The 19,880-nt window shown below is 40.0% G+C and overlaps 4 protein-coding genes across 4 annotated transcripts; 1 reads left to right on the forward strand and 3 right to left on the reverse strand.

The window, feature by feature from the left end:
• Positions 1 to 27: 27 nt before the first annotated feature.
• On the reverse strand, positions 28 to 2,384 carry fndc10 (fibronectin type III domain containing 10). The gene is made up of 2 exons (XM_032513255.1): positions 2,095 to 2,384; positions 28 to 1,896 (listed from the first exon to the last, which is right to left on the reverse strand). The coding sequence occupies exon 2, from the start codon at positions 1,726 to 1,728 to the stop codon at positions 700 to 702; it is 1,029 nt and encodes a 342-aa protein (XP_032369146.1). The 5' UTR covers positions 1,729 to 1,896; positions 2,095 to 2,384; the 3' UTR covers positions 28 to 699.
• Positions 2,385 to 4,585: 2,201 nt separating this feature from the next.
• ora4 (olfactory receptor class A related 4) lies at positions 4,586 to 5,839 on the forward strand. The gene is made up of 2 exons (XM_032513252.1): positions 4,586 to 4,729; positions 4,817 to 5,839. Exons 1-2 carry the CDS (start codon positions 4,643 to 4,645, stop codon positions 5,837 to 5,839), a joined length of 1,110 nt encoding a protein of 369 aa, XP_032369143.1. The 5' UTR covers positions 4,586 to 4,642.
• Positions 5,840 to 6,184: 345 nt separating this feature from the next.
• ora3.1 (olfactory receptor class A related 3, tandem duplicate 1) lies at positions 6,185 to 9,532 on the reverse strand. Its single transcript, XM_032513259.1, has 4 exons — positions 9,302 to 9,532; positions 8,398 to 8,649; positions 6,920 to 7,165; positions 6,185 to 6,699 (listed from the first exon to the last, which is right to left on the reverse strand). Exons 1-4 carry the CDS (start codon positions 9,530 to 9,532, stop codon positions 6,487 to 6,489), a joined length of 942 nt encoding a protein of 313 aa, XP_032369150.1. The 3' UTR covers positions 6,185 to 6,486.
• A 2,055-nt stretch (positions 9,533 to 11,587) lies between these two features.
• Positions 11,588 to 19,491, reverse strand: LOC116687679 (von Willebrand factor A domain-containing protein 1). Its single transcript, XM_032513236.1, is given in 6 exon segments — positions 11,588 to 12,461; positions 12,690 to 12,965; positions 13,343 to 13,621; positions 13,933 to 13,968; positions 13,971 to 14,471; positions 19,092 to 19,491. Coding segments are annotated over 6 exon segments (1,476 nt in total). The 5' UTR covers positions 19,174 to 19,491; the 3' UTR covers positions 11,588 to 12,159.
• Between the last annotated feature and the right edge of the window lie 389 nt (positions 19,492 to 19,880).

The raw sequence follows: 19,880 nt of genomic DNA on the forward strand, positions 1-19,880 counted from the left end.
ACACAAGGAGAAAAAACAGGACAGCTGTAAAGTATTAAAAATGACCTGTTGATACTTTATTCACTGACAGCAGGACTTTATGGCGTTCTAACTAAAAATGTTTGGCACAGTATTTGGAGATTGTACACCAGATTGTATTACCTTTCACAAAATGGTATAAATACTGTATGCAGAAACAAAAGCAAAACTAGACAGTTTAATGGTTTAGTCAAGTGGAAAAATTGAATACAGTAAAGTTTTATTTTCCAATGTTGCAGCAAACAAGAAGACAGAACAAGTCTGGACACTTTCACAGGCTGCATATTTAGCAAAAACTGTTGTTTCTGATGCGCTCAAGCCATGTCATTAATTGTATAGCTGTATAAGCTGCCAGCATACAGACTGACATACTCAATCACAGACAACCTTAAACAAACAACACAGTAAACTACTGTATGATAGTAAATGTAGATTATCAGTACTTTTGGTTCAGTGCATCCTCGCAGAGGTTGAGAAAGGCATGTTATTTGCTGACCCACAGTAGTTTGTGCTTCAATTCAGTTGTAACAGGGTGTTTATATCATTATGTGGATGACTGAAAAGTAAGTTGGCTATTATTGACAGTGAGTGGCTATGATTGTGAGATTAGATATGGTCATTATTTAAGTTGAATGTAAGCCATTTTATTTATTAACAGTGCATCTTGGATTCAGTGTCACATCAGTGATGTGAGTGAGTGCGGTAGGAGTATGTGTGCTGTGTTGTGGGGCTCATGATATTTTCAGTGATGTATGCCACCAGCAAGCAGATGATGACTAGCATCACGCAAATAGCTCCACCAACCGTTGTCATGGCGATCACAATGTCCTGCATCCCAGATGGTGGCAAGGTAAACTCTACACAGTCCCGCTGGTCTGCTTTCTGAGCTGGATCGAAGTGGGCCAGGGAGCGCAGGCAGATGCGGTAGGGGATGTTCTCATGCAGCTCAATCAGGAGAAAGTCCCTGCAGCCAGATCCAAGATGGACACCAGCACACTCAAATTGAGTATAGCTTCCATTCCACCAGCAGCTTAACTCGTAGCCTGCACGCTTGTGTCGTCGGGCAACGAAAGCAGTGTGTGATCTTTCCTCTCTTGTTAAATTTGTCCCTGGATCCCCATCGCCCTTCTGACCAGCTACAGTCTCTTTTGTCTTTACGTCTCGGCCAGTTATTGTGGATTCTCCCTCATGGGTCCACTGTAACAGTACACTGCCATTGATTAGAATATTTGCCACCAGATTCCTGAAAGACACCACTGTCCTGCAGTCTCCCTTGTGACACTTGTACCCAAACAGTGTGTGTCGAAAACATAGCTGGCCCCCAATACCTCCCTCAATCACTTGGTAGGCACACAGTGGTGACACCCCTGCCTCCAGGCTCCAGTTTGGTGCCCTGCCAGACCTTTCAGTTATCACAGTAGTCATATTGCCTCTGCTGGTGTTGAAAGAGGAGCTATTCACTCGGCCAGTTGCCTCTTTTAACTTACTTGGCCTACTTTCGTGGCTGTGACTGCCATTAGAACTGATGTTTGTCGTTTTTAGCCAGTTTTGGGTCCCCAAATGATTCCTGCCTCTAGCCTCTGATGAGGATGTTGTTGTTGATGATGCTGTGCTGCTGCGATGAGATCTGCTGGACCCTGCTGTCTGGTGTAATGTGCAAAGCAGGAGTGCCGATAAGGCGAGCAGTGGTGGTCGTTTTTGGCTTTTCATCTCACGTCCTCGCGTCGAATTATTTTCTCTCACAGTGGATCAGATGGGCGATGGTAGGCTACAAGGCGGGCTGATGTCTGCCATAAGATCAGCTCTGCCTCAGTGCACACGACGAAATCCGTGTGAACAGGGAAAGCTCGTCCATGGGCGAGAGGAGCGGTTATGCATCTGCGAGAGAAAGACATAAAGAACATTTAGGTCTACCGACATTTAGTCATGCGGCTCCATGCCAGTAAAATATTCGAGTGCGAACTAGCAGCTTGCAGGATAAAGTTATTAAAGCCTAAACGATAATAAATGCCACCCCGTGCAGTTTTCCACTCACAGACATAAACAAAAAAAAAAAAAAAAAAAAAACTCACTTACTTGTTTCGGTTGGACGAGTGGACCCGGCTATCGTGCCACCAGATTCGCTTTCGCCTTCCTGTCTGGCTTGACGTAAAGGGTTTGATTCCTGCTGTGCGAGCGTGCACGTGGAGGAGCGCGCTTCGCGATGTGCTTGGGAGCGTGGGTGCGTGCACAGAATAGATATTTGTAGTCATCAACAGTCGGTTTGTGAGTCATCATCCCACACAGTGCAGGTCTCTGTCAATAACGGAGAAAACAACCAGGGTGCTGACAGCGCTGACGGATGGAGGGCTTTAACCAAAACTTGCATCCTACATGCTGCTTAGCTGCAGGTCGAGGAAGAGTAGGCCTGGCAGATCAGAGCTACAGAGCTGTACAAAAAGACTCCCACAGACAAACTACAAGTGTCACGTTGATCCTAATCTTGTCTTAGTTTAACTTTTAGTGTCCCAGAGAGACAAATGTTTTAGAAAAAATGTCGCTTAGAGAAAGGGCATCATTTAGCTTTAACCAATTTAAAGCAATATTACATTTCTAGGCTATAGCCTAATCATCATTTATACTCATTATTTTGCTAATATGATAAAATGAACAGAATCAGTCTTTATTCAGATTAAAACTGACTCAAAATTTCCTTTTAATATAGAAGCACAGTCAACATTTTCTGATTGGATTTTTTAAATACACTTAAATGTTTAATCTTAGTGCCATGTCCATCTTTTTCTGACCTCAGATTTAGTTATGCTCGCGGTTAACTACAGTTGCCGTGGTGCTTTTAAATACAGTTTAAATTCCAAATACACAATTCATACTCATGTTTTCACTGCAAGTGCAAGAACCAACGAGTTTTCATAGTTGCATCTAATGCCCCCCTACTCTCACTTTTGGTTACATGGCATTTATTAATGACAATTTGTATGTACAAATTGTCAGAGTTTACACATCAAATAAATGAACAATATGCTATGTTTTTTGGTGCAAATGGTAGAAATGGACAAGTCAAAGAAATTCACTTTATTTTTTTATTTTCACAATAGGGGCATTAAGTTCAATTCAATCAGGAGAGACATGTTTGCAGATATGTAAACAAGATTTATTGTACAGCTCAAATAAAATGTACAAAGTGGCGAGGAAAAGAGGCAATTAGACTCATCACTATACAAATCTTTTGTATATCTAGGGGTAGAGAACCATCAGACTTTAGGTTTAGCAGGAAGGTGAACGCCTCCAACAGCTGATTTGAGTTAGGTAGAGCATTGATTAAGAGTGAGGTCTTCCTGAAAGAATTTACGCTCAGAAACATTTCACTCAGGAGAGACTTGTAGCAGATATGCGACAGTTATACACAGCATTATGAAAAATACATTTATTTGGATAACAGCTAAATTGATTTAGAAGTGCATCAATTAATAGTTAGGTCATCCTAAAAGAATTTACGCTGAGCTTCATTTGTGAGACAGAAGGATGTTGCTGCTGGTTTTTCCTGGGTTCAACTTATTTTAGTAACTGTGTTGTATATATAGAAAGGGCTGAGGATAGTAGCTTGTGTTTTTGTTTTAATTTTATTTTTTTAATTTCTGCTGTTTATTGATCCCCAGTGGGGAAATTACAATTTGTTGTATGGAATTGTAACGGGAGATCATCAGGTCATTTTATTCGGCCCTCTGATAGTGATGACTTAAACTCTACAGCCTCAAAAGTTAAATTATACTGGACCTCTCTGGGCACAACTGTAATTTCTGTTGAATGAGGTTATAGCCATATGTTCTCTATATAAAATCATCATGAACAAAGAACATCTATAATGATTATTAAAAACAAGTTTAATCTCAGTCACAATGGACAACATGTATGAGCAATAATTGCCTTGTTCCAAGACAGAAACTTGGCAACTCAGTAAACAATTAGTACCAAGGGAGAGAATGAACAGCTGACTAGCAGGAGAAACATATGCTGCTTCACAGGGACTGACTAAGCTCCGTTGGGCCCTTAAAGGTTGAACAGGGTAATTAGTCAAACCCGTTGCGTAAATCTGCAGTTTATATTATATATGATGGTACGAAAGCTATATTTTCATTTAGCTAAACTATTAACACAATTAAAACTATTAACATTAGAATTACTGAACAAAATAGAGCAGATTGCTGGTCTTTCATAACATGCATTTCCATATAGTTAAGTGACGATTTAGAATTAATATTTTAATAGGATCAGGCTGTTATAAACACAACAAATAACAGCAACCCACACCTGTTGATGTGATTTTTCAGTTCAAGGGACAGCGTTGCATTTGCAGTTGGTTAGTGATGTGGAAAGAAAACAAGAAAATGCTTGCCTCCACATGTGCACTCAATGCGTCAACATATTAGATTAAATTGACCTTGAGCCTGGTCAGCAAAGATGAAACCTTCTATGTGACAAATTGACAATTTGTTTGTCTTTGTACATATATAAAATGCCATGACGAGCATCAACAGTGTTAGAGGGGCTCATGAAGCCCTGATGTTCACTCACATGCTTGTCAACAAGAAAAAGCTAACCATGTCGCCGTGCCAAGGATGATGCCATGTCAGAGGTCCTCACTTTAGATGCTATTTTGTTTGGGTTCTTGGTCTTTTCAGGCATCCTTGGAAACATCCTGGTCATCCATGTGGTGAGTTAAAATGGAGAATAGTAATTGTTGATTGAGCTGAATGTTCAGGGTAGGATTATTCTCAGTCTGTCTTGCTTATACTCTCAGGTGTTTCAGTCAGCGGTTGAGACTCCGTCTCGGAGACTCCCTCCCTCTGACACAATTTTGGTGCACCTGTCACTGGCCAACCTGCTGACCTCTCTTTTCCGCACAGTACCTATCTTTGTGTCAGACCTGGGCTTGGATGTGTCTCTGTCTCCAGGCTGGTGCCGAATCTTCATGCTTCTGTGGGTGTGGTGGCGAGCTGTGGGTTGTTGGGTGACTCTAGCACTCAGCGCCTTCCACTACACCACCCTGAGGCGACACCACGCGGCCTTTGGACCTCTCACACAGCAGAGGGACAGGCGGCGGGTTTGGATCATTCTGGGGCTTGTGTGGGGGGCAAACCTGGCCTTCTCAATTCCAGCTCTGGTATATAGCACTCATGTTCATGGCAACAGTACTGTGGAGCTAATGGTGATCAGCTGCACCACCAGGCCTCTCCTGGGCTGCGTCTGGGAGTTCCCCTCCAACCAACAGGGTGCAGCCTTCGCCTCTTCTTCGCTTGCAATTAATGAGGTATTGCCACTGGTGCTGATGGTTTGCACCAGTTCAGCCACACTTCATGCTCTGGCAAAACACATTCGAGCTGTTGCCTCAGTGGCAGAGTCAGGAGGAATCCATGGGCATCCGGACAAACACGTGTCCACTGAACGCAAAGCAGCTCATGTAATCATGTTGCTGGTGTTGCTCTTCGTGGTCTGTTGGGCGTTGCAGGTTGCTGCAGTGACATACTACAACTATGATAGGGGACAACACGCTCAAGGGTTACTGACTGTGGCTCAATTCTCTGCTTCGCTGTTTGTAGGATTCAGTCCCGTAGTGGTGGCCCTGGGACATGGCAAGCTAAGGAGGAGAATCATGAGTATGGTCCTGATGCGGTTTAAAGTTCTTAGATGTCACAAGGAAGACACTGAAGAAGTGGGTAAATCCCCAAAGACTAAAAGAAAGAAAGGGAAACTAACTGTTTTTATTATTCAAAAGGAGAGGAAGGTCATAAAAGTGAAGGACAAAGTTAAAGCAAACAAATGATGGAAAGTGTGACTACACTGATACTAAAGTACTGTTTATTTATGCTTATTTTGAGATATGTCAAGCCTTTTAATGCAAGTCAAACTGAAACACAAGATGTCATAATTCTGAAGTCATTACAGTGCAATCAAGCAGGGGATTTCTTTTAGTTTTATTGTTGAAACAATTTCATCCAATCCAATGTATCATTGATTCTTTGTTATTTCTTTTGAGCTAAGAAGATCCTACTCTAATCCTTTGAGTTTAAGCCAGTATCACATCCAATGTATCAATAGGCTTTACAAGCCAACAATAAAAACTTTCCAAGTGAACGCTTTCAAATAAAATGAAGTGCTTTTTTATTTATTTTATTTTGACCATTTGTTTAGACTGTTAAATAAAGCCATCACATTATCTGTCAGCCCTGTCTACATATTTAATAAATGGGGCAATGTTGCACAAAGTCTTGTAACCTTAATTACTTTTTAGCACTTTGCCTCTCTATTGAGTCCATCAGTCCAACTCCAGTCACACAAATGCACATGTGGAGGTTTTGAAACATCACATGTTGATACCTTTAACCATGAACCTCCACAAGTTTTTTTAGGGAAGTTGAGACAAGTAGCAGTTTATAATTAGCCGTATTGTGGAGCTGCCCAGGGCTTTTGTCAGTGAGAGAGAAAAGAATGAATGAAAGCACGCATACGCCGGTGGCTAAATGCCAGAATAACAGGTGACATGGCGATGAAGGCAATGTGTGAAAAGCGAGAAATGACCAGAAGAAACTCCACAGATGATCCACGGTTGTAGTTGAAATAGTTGACTGAAATAACGCTGGTTCCCCAGGATGCAATGAAGAGCAATATGAGAGCGAGAATCACCTGGAGAAACACACACAAAGAATTTAGTTGATTTCAACCTTGAAGATAGTGTGAGTACATTATCTTTAAATAAGCCAAACTACAAAGAGCCATGTAAAAGTTCAATTTTCGAAAAAATAATTTACCTATCCACAGCTCATCTACATCATAAACATGGCTTCAGCTAGCTCTTCACAACCACAACTACAAAGCCTCCACCTTCCACCCTCCTCTTCCTCACCTTGGCTGCTCGTCTCTCAGCAGGAACACGTTTTATTAAAGGTGCATCCTTTCCCAAACTCTGAGTCCTGCCATAGGTGTAGAGTGTGTAAAAGGAGCCCAGGCTGGTAAAGACCATAAGCATTATGGGAAGTACTTCATTAACGACAATAGATGCAGTGGCATAGGCCAGGCCATGGAATCTGGAGGGAAATTTCCACACACAACCCAGCAGGGGGCGAGTTGTGCTGCTCACCAGCATCAGGGTCTGAGAGAGGAAGAAAGATGAGTGGGACTGGAGGAAAGAGGGTGAATCATACATTTAGCTATTAAGGGAGAGGAATTCTATCCAAAGGAAACGATTTCTGATCGGTTTGAAGTCAAGCATAAATGCAGACCTCTTACTTCAGATGAATACACTGTGGTATTGCAATTCTGCCGATTTCAGTACTTTCTGTACCACCTAGAAATTCTTTGGTACCACTTATAGGGAAGAGATTGCTGCAGCTTAAATTCTGTTGGAATGATTAATAAACTAAAATAAACTATCCACAAATTAAACTTTTTTTAAGTGTAACCCCATTTAATCTACATCAAATTTTTGTTGTTCAACCCTCCTGTTGTCCTCGGGTCAAATTTAACCCCTTTAGAAAATGTCTATATCTGAAATATCGTTTTTTTTTTAATCAAATTAAAAATGGTTAAAAATGGTTTGGATACCTTACAACACTCTTAGTAAATACAATTGATCACTTTCATTCCTGACTAAACTCATCTGAATACGTTCCTCTGATTTTAACTATCAGTCAAAATAATTCAGAATTTCTGCTTTTTTAACTCAAATATTAGGTATAATTCTATGTAAATGAGGGTTATTGACCATGAATTCCAAAAAGTAGTATAAAACTAGTGATAGCAAGGTGGTGTTAGTGAAAACTTCTGAAAAAAGTCTGAAAAAGGGATGAAAACGTCAAATTTTTCGGGAGGACAACCAAGCAATTTTACTTTGCTTACTATAGTATTTTCCTCATCACAAAACATTTCTAAACTTTTAAGGAAAATTCCAATGTTTCAACACCAAACTCCTTTACAATGTTACATTTTTATGCATGCTATACAGACATGTAGATATAATAGTTGTCTAATTTAACATCAAGTCTGCACTATTTTTTGTCAATGTTACTGTTGTGTGGTAATGCAGCCTACATTACCTTTCTAAGGTAAGGTCATGATAATGTAACTAAATTGTAACAAAAATAAATGCAAAGTTGTGAATAACTGGGATGGATCACACAATGAAAGAGAAGGATATTTCCATCCCGTACAGAAGTTAACGGAACCAGCCTCGAACATGCACATTCCTTAGCATGGTGTGCAAAATGAGCTGTGATGTAAAGTGTAGGCTACATGAATTGTAGGAAATATGCTGAAACATTAAAAACCAAAGGTGTGGTCCTTTAACTTAAAATAATGTAGCCCCCTGTTGAAGCAAACTCTTACCTCTGTGCTGTTAATGTCCCCATTAGTGGAAAATATATAAGCAGGAATGGAGTAAATAAGATTGAGAAACCAGATGAGCACCAGACTCAGCAGTAGTGTCCTAGGAATTCCCCGGCATGCGACAGTAGGAACCACACGCCTCAGTGTCCGGAAGTGGAACGCACTGAGAAAGAGCGTTGACCAAACATTGACCGATCGCAGCCACACCCAGACAACCATGAGGTACCGACACCACCCTTTGGATGAGTACATCTGTAAAAGAAAAGAAAGATGCATGTTCACAAATTTTGAACTTTTCCAGACTAATATCTTGTAGCCTGCTCACACTTATCTCCTGCACGCACAAAGAGGTGTTTTTCACCAACTTTACTGATATGTAACTCACCTTGTGTCTACTACAGTTTTCAGCTATGGTTTATTGTGGCAAACACAAACTTCAAATTCAAAGCAATAAATTCACTGACAGAGCGGAGGGACATGACGTGACCTTTGGAATGTTTAGGATGCAGATCATTGATGTTAGGTCTTAGGACAATACAAGTAGTTTAATGCTGCTAAACCTAGTCCACACATTTGAAGTGAAATTATATTAGTGGGATGTCTATGTTTGAATCTGATCCAAATCTTACCCTTTCATTATCAGAGTCATTATTTTGTAAATAAACCTTGTAACCCCCCTAAAATAGAAAAGAAAAATAAGAACGATGAGCCGGAAAGGAACTGAACTCCCTTCAATGGGCCGTAATTCTCATCATTAGTGCAAAAGAAGTCAAACAAACAACATACCCTTTGAAACAACTAAATTGCGACTCACTGTCAATCTTTTTTTGTGATCAAATTATTTTAGTTTTCATGTTCAACTCATTGTCAATCTTAAAGACTATTCGTCTTAAAGACCACATACCTTGACTCCCATGTCTGATATGACAATCAGCAAGTTCCTCATCAGAGACACAAGCAGGTTAGACAGTACCATGTTCATGATTATGATGTCCGAGGTACGTCCCCCAACACGGTCCATTATCACACTCTTACCAACCACCACAAAAACAGTGGTATTACCCAGGATGCCCAGTATTACCAGGATTGTATAAAAGGTAATTTGCACAGTGGACGCAGAGACAAGAAGTCCCATCCCCATAAGCTTGGTGTCTCCATCCGTCTTTATAGAGTTGTTCTTTGAAGCCATTATCACAACAACCTTGTCTATGACGTTTTAACAGCTGGAGTAAAGTCTTAAAGCTTGTTCCATCTTCATTTTAATGTATGTCAGATGAATATATATCAGCCTTCTTCACCTTGCATGTTGCCAACATATAATGCACCTCACCCCATTGGCAGCTTCTGGATCTTCGCAGGTACAGTCACTTACCTATGACACTACCTCATGGGGCTAATGAAAGAAGATTATCCTACTGTGTGGGTCTGCACAACAAAAAACTGACAGCACAGGGGTCTTTGTGCTCCAATCTGATGAGACAATCTCTGTTAGGCCATCAGAAAACCAAGAAGCAACACAATGTATTATGCCTTGGGGAGCTTGAGGTGCATGATAATGAAACACAGGAGATTAATCAGCTTCCCTGAATGAAATGTGCTGTCTTTGTGACTTGATTCGCTTCGCCATCACCCTCTGGGAAGTGGAAGCGTTTTTTGTTTATGTGCATGTACGATCTTGCTTGTAGGTGGGTTATCAGCAATCAAATTTGGCCTAATTTCCACTAAGGCTAGATATGCCCCTATCAAAAATGAGTAAAGGCAAAAGTCAAAAATAAGATTTGCGCATAGGGTGCGAGAGGTTCTGTGTTCATATCCCATAAGCCCCCATTCGTCACTGGTTCAGGAATTGTGACAGGGAGGTTACTTTGCACAAGAGATATTTTAACAACCATAAAGTAAGATTATTTAAAATAAGCTAAACAATTGGGTGTGGAGATCAGCAGATATTAAAGCAATGCCTGGATGTGTGGAGTATGAAGATGTTGCAAGGTGCAAAAGGAAAAACAATGCAGTTAAATATACAATATGTCTAACAAGTAATATTTAAATCTTACAGTTACCAATTTAGGTCTGCAAGAAATACATATACATACCTTAAACAGCAGCTGTGGTACATTTTTCCTGATATTCCTATAGGTATGATTCAATTAAACATATAATATATATATATATATATATATATATATATATATATATATATATATACCTATAGAACAAATAAAATCAGTGGGTGCATTATTGTAATTGTAAGATGTTTTTCAGTCCTATCCATTTCATTCTATATGTGCAATTTAAGTTTTAGTAACGGATTTGTGTGTAGTGTTTGTAATGTGAAGTCATAATCTATAATGAAATAACCTCTAATCATGATAAAACCAAGATCACCATTTACTCTGTTGGCAGTTTTTGCATGCAGCCAACAGCCACAAGGTGGTCCCACAAACAATAAAATTCCACAGAAGACTAATGCTTTCAAGCAGAATTCCCCGCACCCTCAACACACTCTTCCAATTAAAATTCAATGGACATTGTGCAAATATCTTTAATAGAATCGTTGTTCTCTTTTACCAAAGAAACATTTTACCAGATACTGTATACATGGCCCCAAATTCAGTAGCATATCTATACATTTCAATACAATACAAATAATTAAAAATGTCTTCACAGTACATTTTCCCTATGAGCGCTTCCAGTGTGACACATGATGTAATGGCTAAATGTCCATCACTAAGTGCAACCAAGAGAAAAATGGATGTACATAGCTTTGCACTGATGAGTTAAATTTTTGTGTTATTATACCGCTGTGTGTAACACAACCTTTTTTATGGTAATACATTTGCATTGTTTTCACAAGAGAACACTGCTTTTATAAACGCTGCAAGTTTAAGCAAAACATTAACAGACAAGGCTGTAATCCTCTAACTTGGCATTTAACGCTTCTTCAGCTTCAGGCTGTTATTAGTTTATTCAACGTTTATGTGAAAACTAGTTGAAGAAAAATAAGTACATTTGTTGGAGGGTCAACATGACCTGTTTGGTTCCAGACCTCTGAATTGATGGTCACATAACATCATCTTCTTTTCTCCAATTTAAAATGAACAATGAAGTGGAAAAGAAATGCTTTTCTGCCTGATTATCAGGCTTCTGATTCAGCTTCTGAGCTTATCAAGACACTTGTATTTTTAATTACATAGCTATAGCTCCACACAGTGTTTTGTGGTTTAATGTGCCTCAATTCATTTTCTCATGCTTAGCTTATATCAGGCGTTGCAACCAAAACTTTACATTTACCACATTATAAGAACTTTGAATACTTGCACAGAGATGAGAACTTTTTACATATAATTTCAGATGTGTTGGAACAAATTTCTGATACTGTGGTGGAAAACCTTCCCGCTAAGTTGGTAATAAAAGTGAATGCTCAATTTTGCTTAGCCATTGTGAGGACAGAGGGCTGGGGTCATGTGATAAAGCCTTTTCTGTCACTTAAATTCATTTTAAGATGAACATTTTAACTTGATTATATTATTATTTATAATCTAGTCCTGCTCAAGATATGCATCCAGCTCTTAAAATGCTCAATTTCACAAACTGTTTTGCTCCAGCAGCCTGATTGCTGCAGACTCTGATTGTTGAACCCACTGACTGGATTCTATTTATAAGAGAAAGACAAATGAGAAATTACAGTTCCCTTTAATGAACCAAACCTGTGATGTATGAGCATAATTGCAGGACTTAAGGAAAAAAAACAGTTAATAATGTTCAGCTCAGCCAACGTGTGTGCCTCTCTGCAGTGCAGCATAACCCGTCTCCTCGGCCCCAGTCATAGACCGGGGACACACACACTCGACTGCTCGGTGCGAGGCGCGTGAGACGCGTTGAACGAGAAGTAGGAGGCAGGTACATGGAGGCAATGAAGAGCTTTGAGAAGGAGTTGTGGGATAATTCTCTTTCCCAGCTCAGCCAGTAGCCTTTCAAACCTTCATGATGGGCCTTCCATGTTACCTGCACCTCCTGACGCTCCAGGGTGGTTAACTGAAGGTCGGCCAGAGCTGGCAGAGCTGCTGTAGGATAAAAAAAAAATAGAGGAAAGAAAGGTCAAGTAAAGCTAATGCAGCCTTCAAAAGCAGGAATGATTCACAAATTAACTCTAAAGGTCAACATTAAATAAAGAGATATAAACAAAAACTAGCTTTTAACCAAAGACAACCAAATTCAGTAAAAGGAACAACATCTGTAAGACACAAACAGACATAAAAACATAGTATACAAACCTCACAATGAATACGTACCCTCTTGAGTGCATGCCCTTACAGACATGGCTCTTTCTTTTCCATTCACATGCAGAGCACCAACTGTGACCAGGTACGGAGTGCCCGGCTCCAGGCCGCTCAGCAACGTAGAGTTCTGCTGGTTTGGTAATGTAACGGTGTGGACGTGTCCGCTTGGAATAGCTCCATACTCAACAGTATATTTCTGGACTCGAGCCGGCTGCAGGGGACCCCAGCTCACACGGATCTGACGAGGCCCAGAGTCTGACACAGAGACAACTGTTGGGCTTAAAACATCTGAGGGAAGAGGAGGCAGAGGGGTGACACATACACAGGGTAGACGATGACTAGCTGCAACAAATTCAATAGTAATACATTTATACAAACTTTAACAGAAAGAAATGAGGTGAGTTGCTCTCTCGTGGCATGAATATCGGTTGTCTATAAACAAACCATCATTCTTTGACACAAACTCAGCCTGTTGAATGACTGGGTCTACAGTTTTGTGTTATTTTTTTATAAAAGAAAAAGGATCTGCAATATGCAAAATTAACAATAACAGCAAGTGTATTTTTTCTCCTCCTTTTCTTCTGTCGTGAATCCAGTGTTTCCATGATTAAATCCATGTTTTTTAAGCACATTACAGGATAATAAAACCTTTTAAATACTCTCACCAGGAAGTGTAGTGAAGTCAACAGAGAGTGTGTCAAACAGACTCTGGTTGGACTCTGGGCGGAGGGCAGCTGTGTAGGTGGTTTCAGGCTGCAGTTTGGTCAGCTCTGCCCAGCTGGAGTCGCCTGGGAGAAAGCGTCTAGTTTCAGTGTCCGTTTTCCACCTAGATTTGTACGAGAGCTCATAGTAACCGTTGTTAGGGCTCAGAACAGGACGCCACTGCAGCACAGCACTGTGGGAAGTCAAGTGAACCACGCGCAGCCGTTCTGCACGAATAATTTCTTTAGATAACAAAAGATGAAAAGAAAGAGCGAGAGGGGAGGGTGAGAAAAAAATGTAAAAAAACACTTTTTCTGTCTAAAAATAACTGACTGAAATCTGACATGGAACTATTGCTCTCTTCTGTGCTAAACCTCATATTTCAGCCAATCACACACACGGACACGCACACACAGACACATAGACACACACACACCACACACACACACACAAACACAACACACACAAACCACACACACACACACACACACACACACACACACACACACACACACACACACACACACACACACACACACACACACACACATACTGATAATGGCCTCCCTCAGTTCTTCTGTGATGATGCGATGTTATCTATGTCCACAGAGTAAAGGTGAGACTCCAGTGGAGGTGTTACTGCACGTCGTAACACCTGGTAGTTGCCATGTACTGTAGACACAACTAGAACAGAAACTCCCTTCTCCTTCAGCTCCGACATTGGTTCGTCCACGTCTCCAGGCTGCACACCATCCGTCAGCCACAGCAGAATCTTTGGCACTCTCTCATCTGTCTCTGTCAGAAGCTGCTGGGCCACCCTGAGCGCTGCCTCGGTGTTGGTGTCTCCCTGCAGCTGGCTGACACTCCGCAGAGCTTTCTGCAGACCTTCCTGATTGTTGTGGACGTCCAGGCCGAACTCCAGGTTGGGGTTTGTGCCCACTTGCAGCAGCCCGACTCTTACGTGCCCACGGCCCAATGAGAAGGGGTGAAGCAGCGTGGTTATGAAGTGCAACAGGCGAGAGAACTCGTAGTTTGCTATACTTCCTGAAGAGTCCAGCAGAATGAGAATATGCCCTTCACAGCAGTTTAACACTGTGCACAACAGAAGGAAAAAAGAAAGGTAATTCCAATATATGTTGTTGCAATATTCTTGGCCACTTGGGGGCAGCAGAACAAAGCTATCAACACCAAATTAACATATTATCACCTTTATGTTGATATCGTGTACTTGTTGGTTACACATTATTTACCTATCTAGTAACATTAGGATTCATTTGGATTCATCTTGTTTTTGTTTCTGTTTCTGTAACTAATGACATCAAGCTGTTTTTAAGCATCTTTTCAACATCGCCCCACATCCTAGTTTGCTTTTACTTTGCTAAATCAAGATTTTGGCACGGCTACTCACCAGTGTCGACTTAAAATGAGATTAGATTCAGGCAGATAAGTTGTTCTCTATTGGTTAAGAAAATCATATTCCCCTCCCCCTACAGAAATTGGTTAAAGTGGACACAATTTCAGACTGAAGATTGAAACAGAGTATAACGAGTTCAGGATTCTGTCTAATATCAGACAATAAAATAACAGGCCAAAAAACCAAAACAATGAGCTCAAAAATGCTAAAACTACAGTCAGGTGATAATTCTGTTTTTGCATACACTTTTGTGTATGTGAAAAATGTATTTGATCCATTACTATACTGGTAATTGCAGCTTTAAAGTAGAGTTTCAATTCCCCCCTTTTAAGACATTGGATCAAGGCACAGACAAGTTTTTAATTAATGGATAACATGGAATTTTCATAAAATGTGGTGACTTATTAGGGGCCTTCGCTTAACTAGAAACAATTTCCACTGATGAATTAACCCATCATGACTATATTAATACCTCAGTGATATGACAAAAGGGACAATGATTTATGGTATCTTAGGCAAGACTCATCTTATTGTCACATATGCTATTGCTTTCCAAGGAGTAAGAATGAAGAGCAATAAAAGATATAGGAGCTGTCTTGTTTCATGCATAACGCTGAAATCCTGAGAACAATCTGCTCAAACATTTTCAAAACATGTCAGAAAAATATTGCCTTTAGAAATGCTTTAAATGGCGCTACAGCAGAGGATTTATGATAACTAGGAATAAAGAGAATTGGATCACCAAAGTCGATTTATCATACGAAACCAGAGATTTACATTGTGGATAAATCAGTGACAAAAAACAGCAGTGCAGAGAGAAGAAGAGAAAGCACATCCCACATATTGGGATATCTCCACTTGAATGAACACATACTGGTTACCCCATCTTAAACTTCCATTTCTCAGAAGCCATTATACTCAATTTTTTCATCAAAAAGTCCCCTTCACGGATTCCTTTTCAATGACAAGAATCATCTCTGCCACAGCACCATCCTGCACACACATACCTGGAGACCACTAAGTGTTTCCTAATAATCCTGCTCTCTGCACTTGACTTTTGGTACATTTGGTGCCTGTCGTTCTTGAAATATTGGTCTTATATTACTGTAAGGCAGTAATATACGGTATATAACTACACTACAATTGAATATGATTCTTGACTAAGGATAGGATTGAACATGTGTGCTATATGAGAATAAATTCAACACAAATAGAGTCCTTAATTGTCCCCTACGCCTACAAAATATACACATCTGCTTTATTGCTTCACTTCTTCCATATCCGTCACACTCCATTTGCAGCTCCTCCACAGAAGACACATATTATTTTATTGCAGCAGTGGTCCATAATCATTAAACTTTTATAGGGAAGAAGAAAATAAAGCTACAGAAAAACAAACAAGCAATGAGGAAATGAGGGAAAACAGCAAAATCAGACAAAGAGGTGTCAGCCAATGTCTTAATAATACTTAGATAACAGAAATAAGAACAAGAGACGATGTGCTGGGGAAACAGGGAATATATGGTAATAGTACATGGTGACAAAGGGGAGAAGCTGAAAGGGGAAAATGAGACAGACAAAACAAAAATGAGACAGAAAGATGAGGGGAGATGGTTAGATTAGAGTTGTTGATGGAGATGTAGAGGAACCACTCCATCTTTGCATTCCGCAGAAGAAGAATACATGTGAAGATGTATTTGTGTGTCTGTGTGTGTGTGTGTTCGTGAGAGAGAGAGAGAGAGAAAGCAAGAGAGAGGGAGCGAGATTTGAGCATGTCATCTGTCATTTAATTGGTTTTAAGCTGTGCCAAGGCCATACACCACACTGTAGAGCTGCACAGATGAACGAAAATATGTTAATGATTTCTGTGAAGTTTACTGAGTGCAATATTAACATGTGCCGACATCAAACGGACAGATGGTAGACTACCCAGCCTGTGTTGGATCAAAATCAATGCAGGCTTCTGCTAAACTCTTGCTGATCTAAAACATTTTACACATAAACTGCATGGTGCTCTGCTGCCTTTTAAACCTTTTACAGATTTCCCTGCAGAAAAGGGAAACTGCTAATTAATTAAAAGGTTTAAATGGGGGGTGCCTAACTTAGCTTATAAGTAAAATATTTACTTTTAATTAGCTGTGGCCACCTGAAGTATCTCGACCTTCTCTATGTCAAAGTCAACATCAAGGACAAAGCTCCTATTGTCCTTAAAGATACAGTAATGGACTCTGGAAAATAATAAAACATAAATAATAAACCTTGCTTAAATTACTGAGATAATGCAATTTAACTTTAGTTCAACACTGCACAGATTGGCAACAGTTTTTTATCTAACCTCTTCAGCTCCTATTCTACCAAGCTAAGCATTGATTCTACCTTCAGACCTCTTACATCTGATGATAATTATTTGCTTTCTTGCTGAGAGTTAGATGAGAAGATTGATATCACTCTCATGTTTGAACGCTAAATATAGAACTTGGGACAGCAGCCGGTTAGATTAGCTCAAAGACTGGAAACAGGGGGGAAACAGCTATCCTGGCTCTGTCCAGTGGTAACAAAACCCACCTCTTAAACTCACTGATTAATACATTATATTTTGTTTGTCTAAACCCAACTAACTGTTATGTGTTTAATGGGGCACTACATGTTTGTAAAACCAGTCTTCAGTGGCTCTGCAGGAGCTTAGTCACTCTGAGAAAATAACCCTGATGGCATCACTGTGACATCATCAGGGTTATCTCGTCTTAGACTTTCATAATTATAACAGAAACCCTGTGTTACCAGGCAGGGAGGGTCTAACAAAAAGAGGCTGTTGTAGTGTGATCATACATTATGGGAAATGTATGATTTAGGGGTTTGGAGCTTAACCAATTCTAGGAACTAAATGTAAGGATATCCTAACCTCCACAACAATTTGAGTTTAAAAAAAAAGAAAATCTGTTGTGAGTCCCTCAGCTTATAAAAGTGCAATATTACTTTGCTAGTGTACCCCTGATTCACTCAGGCAGTCACACACAGCTGAAAATGATTTAGGGCTGACTAGTGCTGGTGGACGCACTGTTTACTTGCATATGTTTCTATACACTGGTTGAGGTCCAATTTGGCTGTAATATCTCCAGTGGTGTCATAATTTGGACGAGATGACATATTCCGTAGCTTGTTTCAGTTAATACACCCTGATCATTTATTCCATAGTAAGTCATAAAAACAACTTCAGCTTTTTTCTTTTTTTTTTAAATAGACCATTTAAGTAAAGGTCCAGCGTTTAAAATGGTAAATAGGCACATAGCAGCACAGATATAGCACAGAACTATTAACAGCAGGAACATGCCCCCTGGATTGTTATACAATATAATATATATTATTGAATTATTGTTACTGCTGCATTAATGTGTTAGCTAGTTGAAGCAAGATTTAATTAGGCGACTTTATGTACTGTTAGGTAGTTACATCTATAACTGCATTGAAAAAACGGTTGCACAATGGCATAATAGTCTTTTTCCCAGCATCATATTTTACAGGCCTACAGTGATTATGTGTTTTGTATGTAAAATCATAATGTAACTAGTAAATGCAGCTGTCAGATAAATGTAGTTGAGTAACACAGGCATAAGTAGCTACACAATAAGTAGCCTACAACAAGCATAAAGTAGCATTATTTATACTCAAGTAGCCTACTCAAAAAAAAACTACTGCAGTGCAGTAGCTATAAATATGTGATCCAATAAAGAGAAAAAAACATGTGTTTATTGTGACTTTTTATATTGTAGCCTATAATGGTGATTGCACTCACTATGATTATTATTACAGATCATTATATTCATTAGATCATAAACTGTGGCCATATAGAAAGACACAGGCCTAATGAAACACTGTTTTGCAATGCACCACCACACAATAGCTCTCCGTGTCAACACTGTCCATGTGTCAACGTGTTTAAACCGGCAATGAGTCTGGCCTGTTGCCAAATTCCACTGATCGTTATCACCAACTTTTCTTCATCCTTTATCAAACATTTATTAACATCAATTTCTAAATATTTTACAAAACGTGTACGTTTTAGAGTGTATTTGCATAAATTGTGACTTTTACCATTAAGGGGAAAACACTATATTTCTGAAGGTTTAATTTTCAGACCAGACTCCATTTACAAAACATCAATTTGGACTAACATAACCCTGAAGAAGCAAGAGATCGCAACCTGTCTATTTATCAGGTCTGTTTTTTTGTTCATGATTTATTCGGCCAGGTACCAGCTCTATTTCATGCTTGTTCTGTAGCTTATGTTATCCACTCACCTGTGGCAGGTACAGCAATTTGCATGTTGCTCCGCTGCAACATCGCGCAGAGAAGAAGCACAGCGAAGTCAAATACATTCATCCTTTCTAAACAGCATTGGTAGAATATGAATTTGATCAGAAACAGCGCAGGCAGGTGAAATAACCAACACCGATTCTCCCTTTACCACTTTCTATCGCACAGATCCCAATCACAGATGGTCCAGTCTGTGTTATTTTGCACCTCTGTCGCCGCTTCCGCAGAGTTTTGTTACTGCACGGATCATCCAAACTTTTCTTCAGAAAAACACCTGCGTCATGCGTAGCCCACTGCGAAGTTTGCGCGGTGCAGTTATTTACTTTAATGTGACATACAGTAGCAAACTTCTTATGGAACATTACCTCTCTCCTAGTCCATTTAACTGTTCCACTTTCTAGTCAAGATCACTCCTCCTCCCCCTGCTTCTGAGCCAGGACATACAATCATTGTCACTTTTTGCTGCAGTGTGGTCTTTGATGTGACCATTAGGACAGATGTTTTCTTGATGATGGCTGTTTTCTCCTGCACTGTAATTTCCTCTGTCCGGGCGTTATCGCACTTATTTATACAAACAGACAGGCACCTGACTGTAGGTCTATGTCCCAGTCAGAGACACCAAGTAAATCTCATCACAAGCGTGCCTGAATTAAGTGTCTGCTGTAAAATGATCTCATCTGTTTTCCCTCTACATGATCTTGTGCTGGAGGAATAACCGTGCAACTGAACCGGTCTTCATTTTCTCTGGGGACACCCTGAAAACATATGGCCTG

Source organism: Etheostoma spectabile, chromosome 4 (genome assembly GCF_008692095.1).
Source record: "Etheostoma spectabile isolate EspeVRDwgs_2016 chromosome 4, UIUC_Espe_1.0, whole genome shotgun sequence".
Lineage (NCBI taxonomy): Eukaryota > Metazoa > Chordata > Actinopteri > Perciformes > Percidae > Etheostoma > Etheostoma spectabile.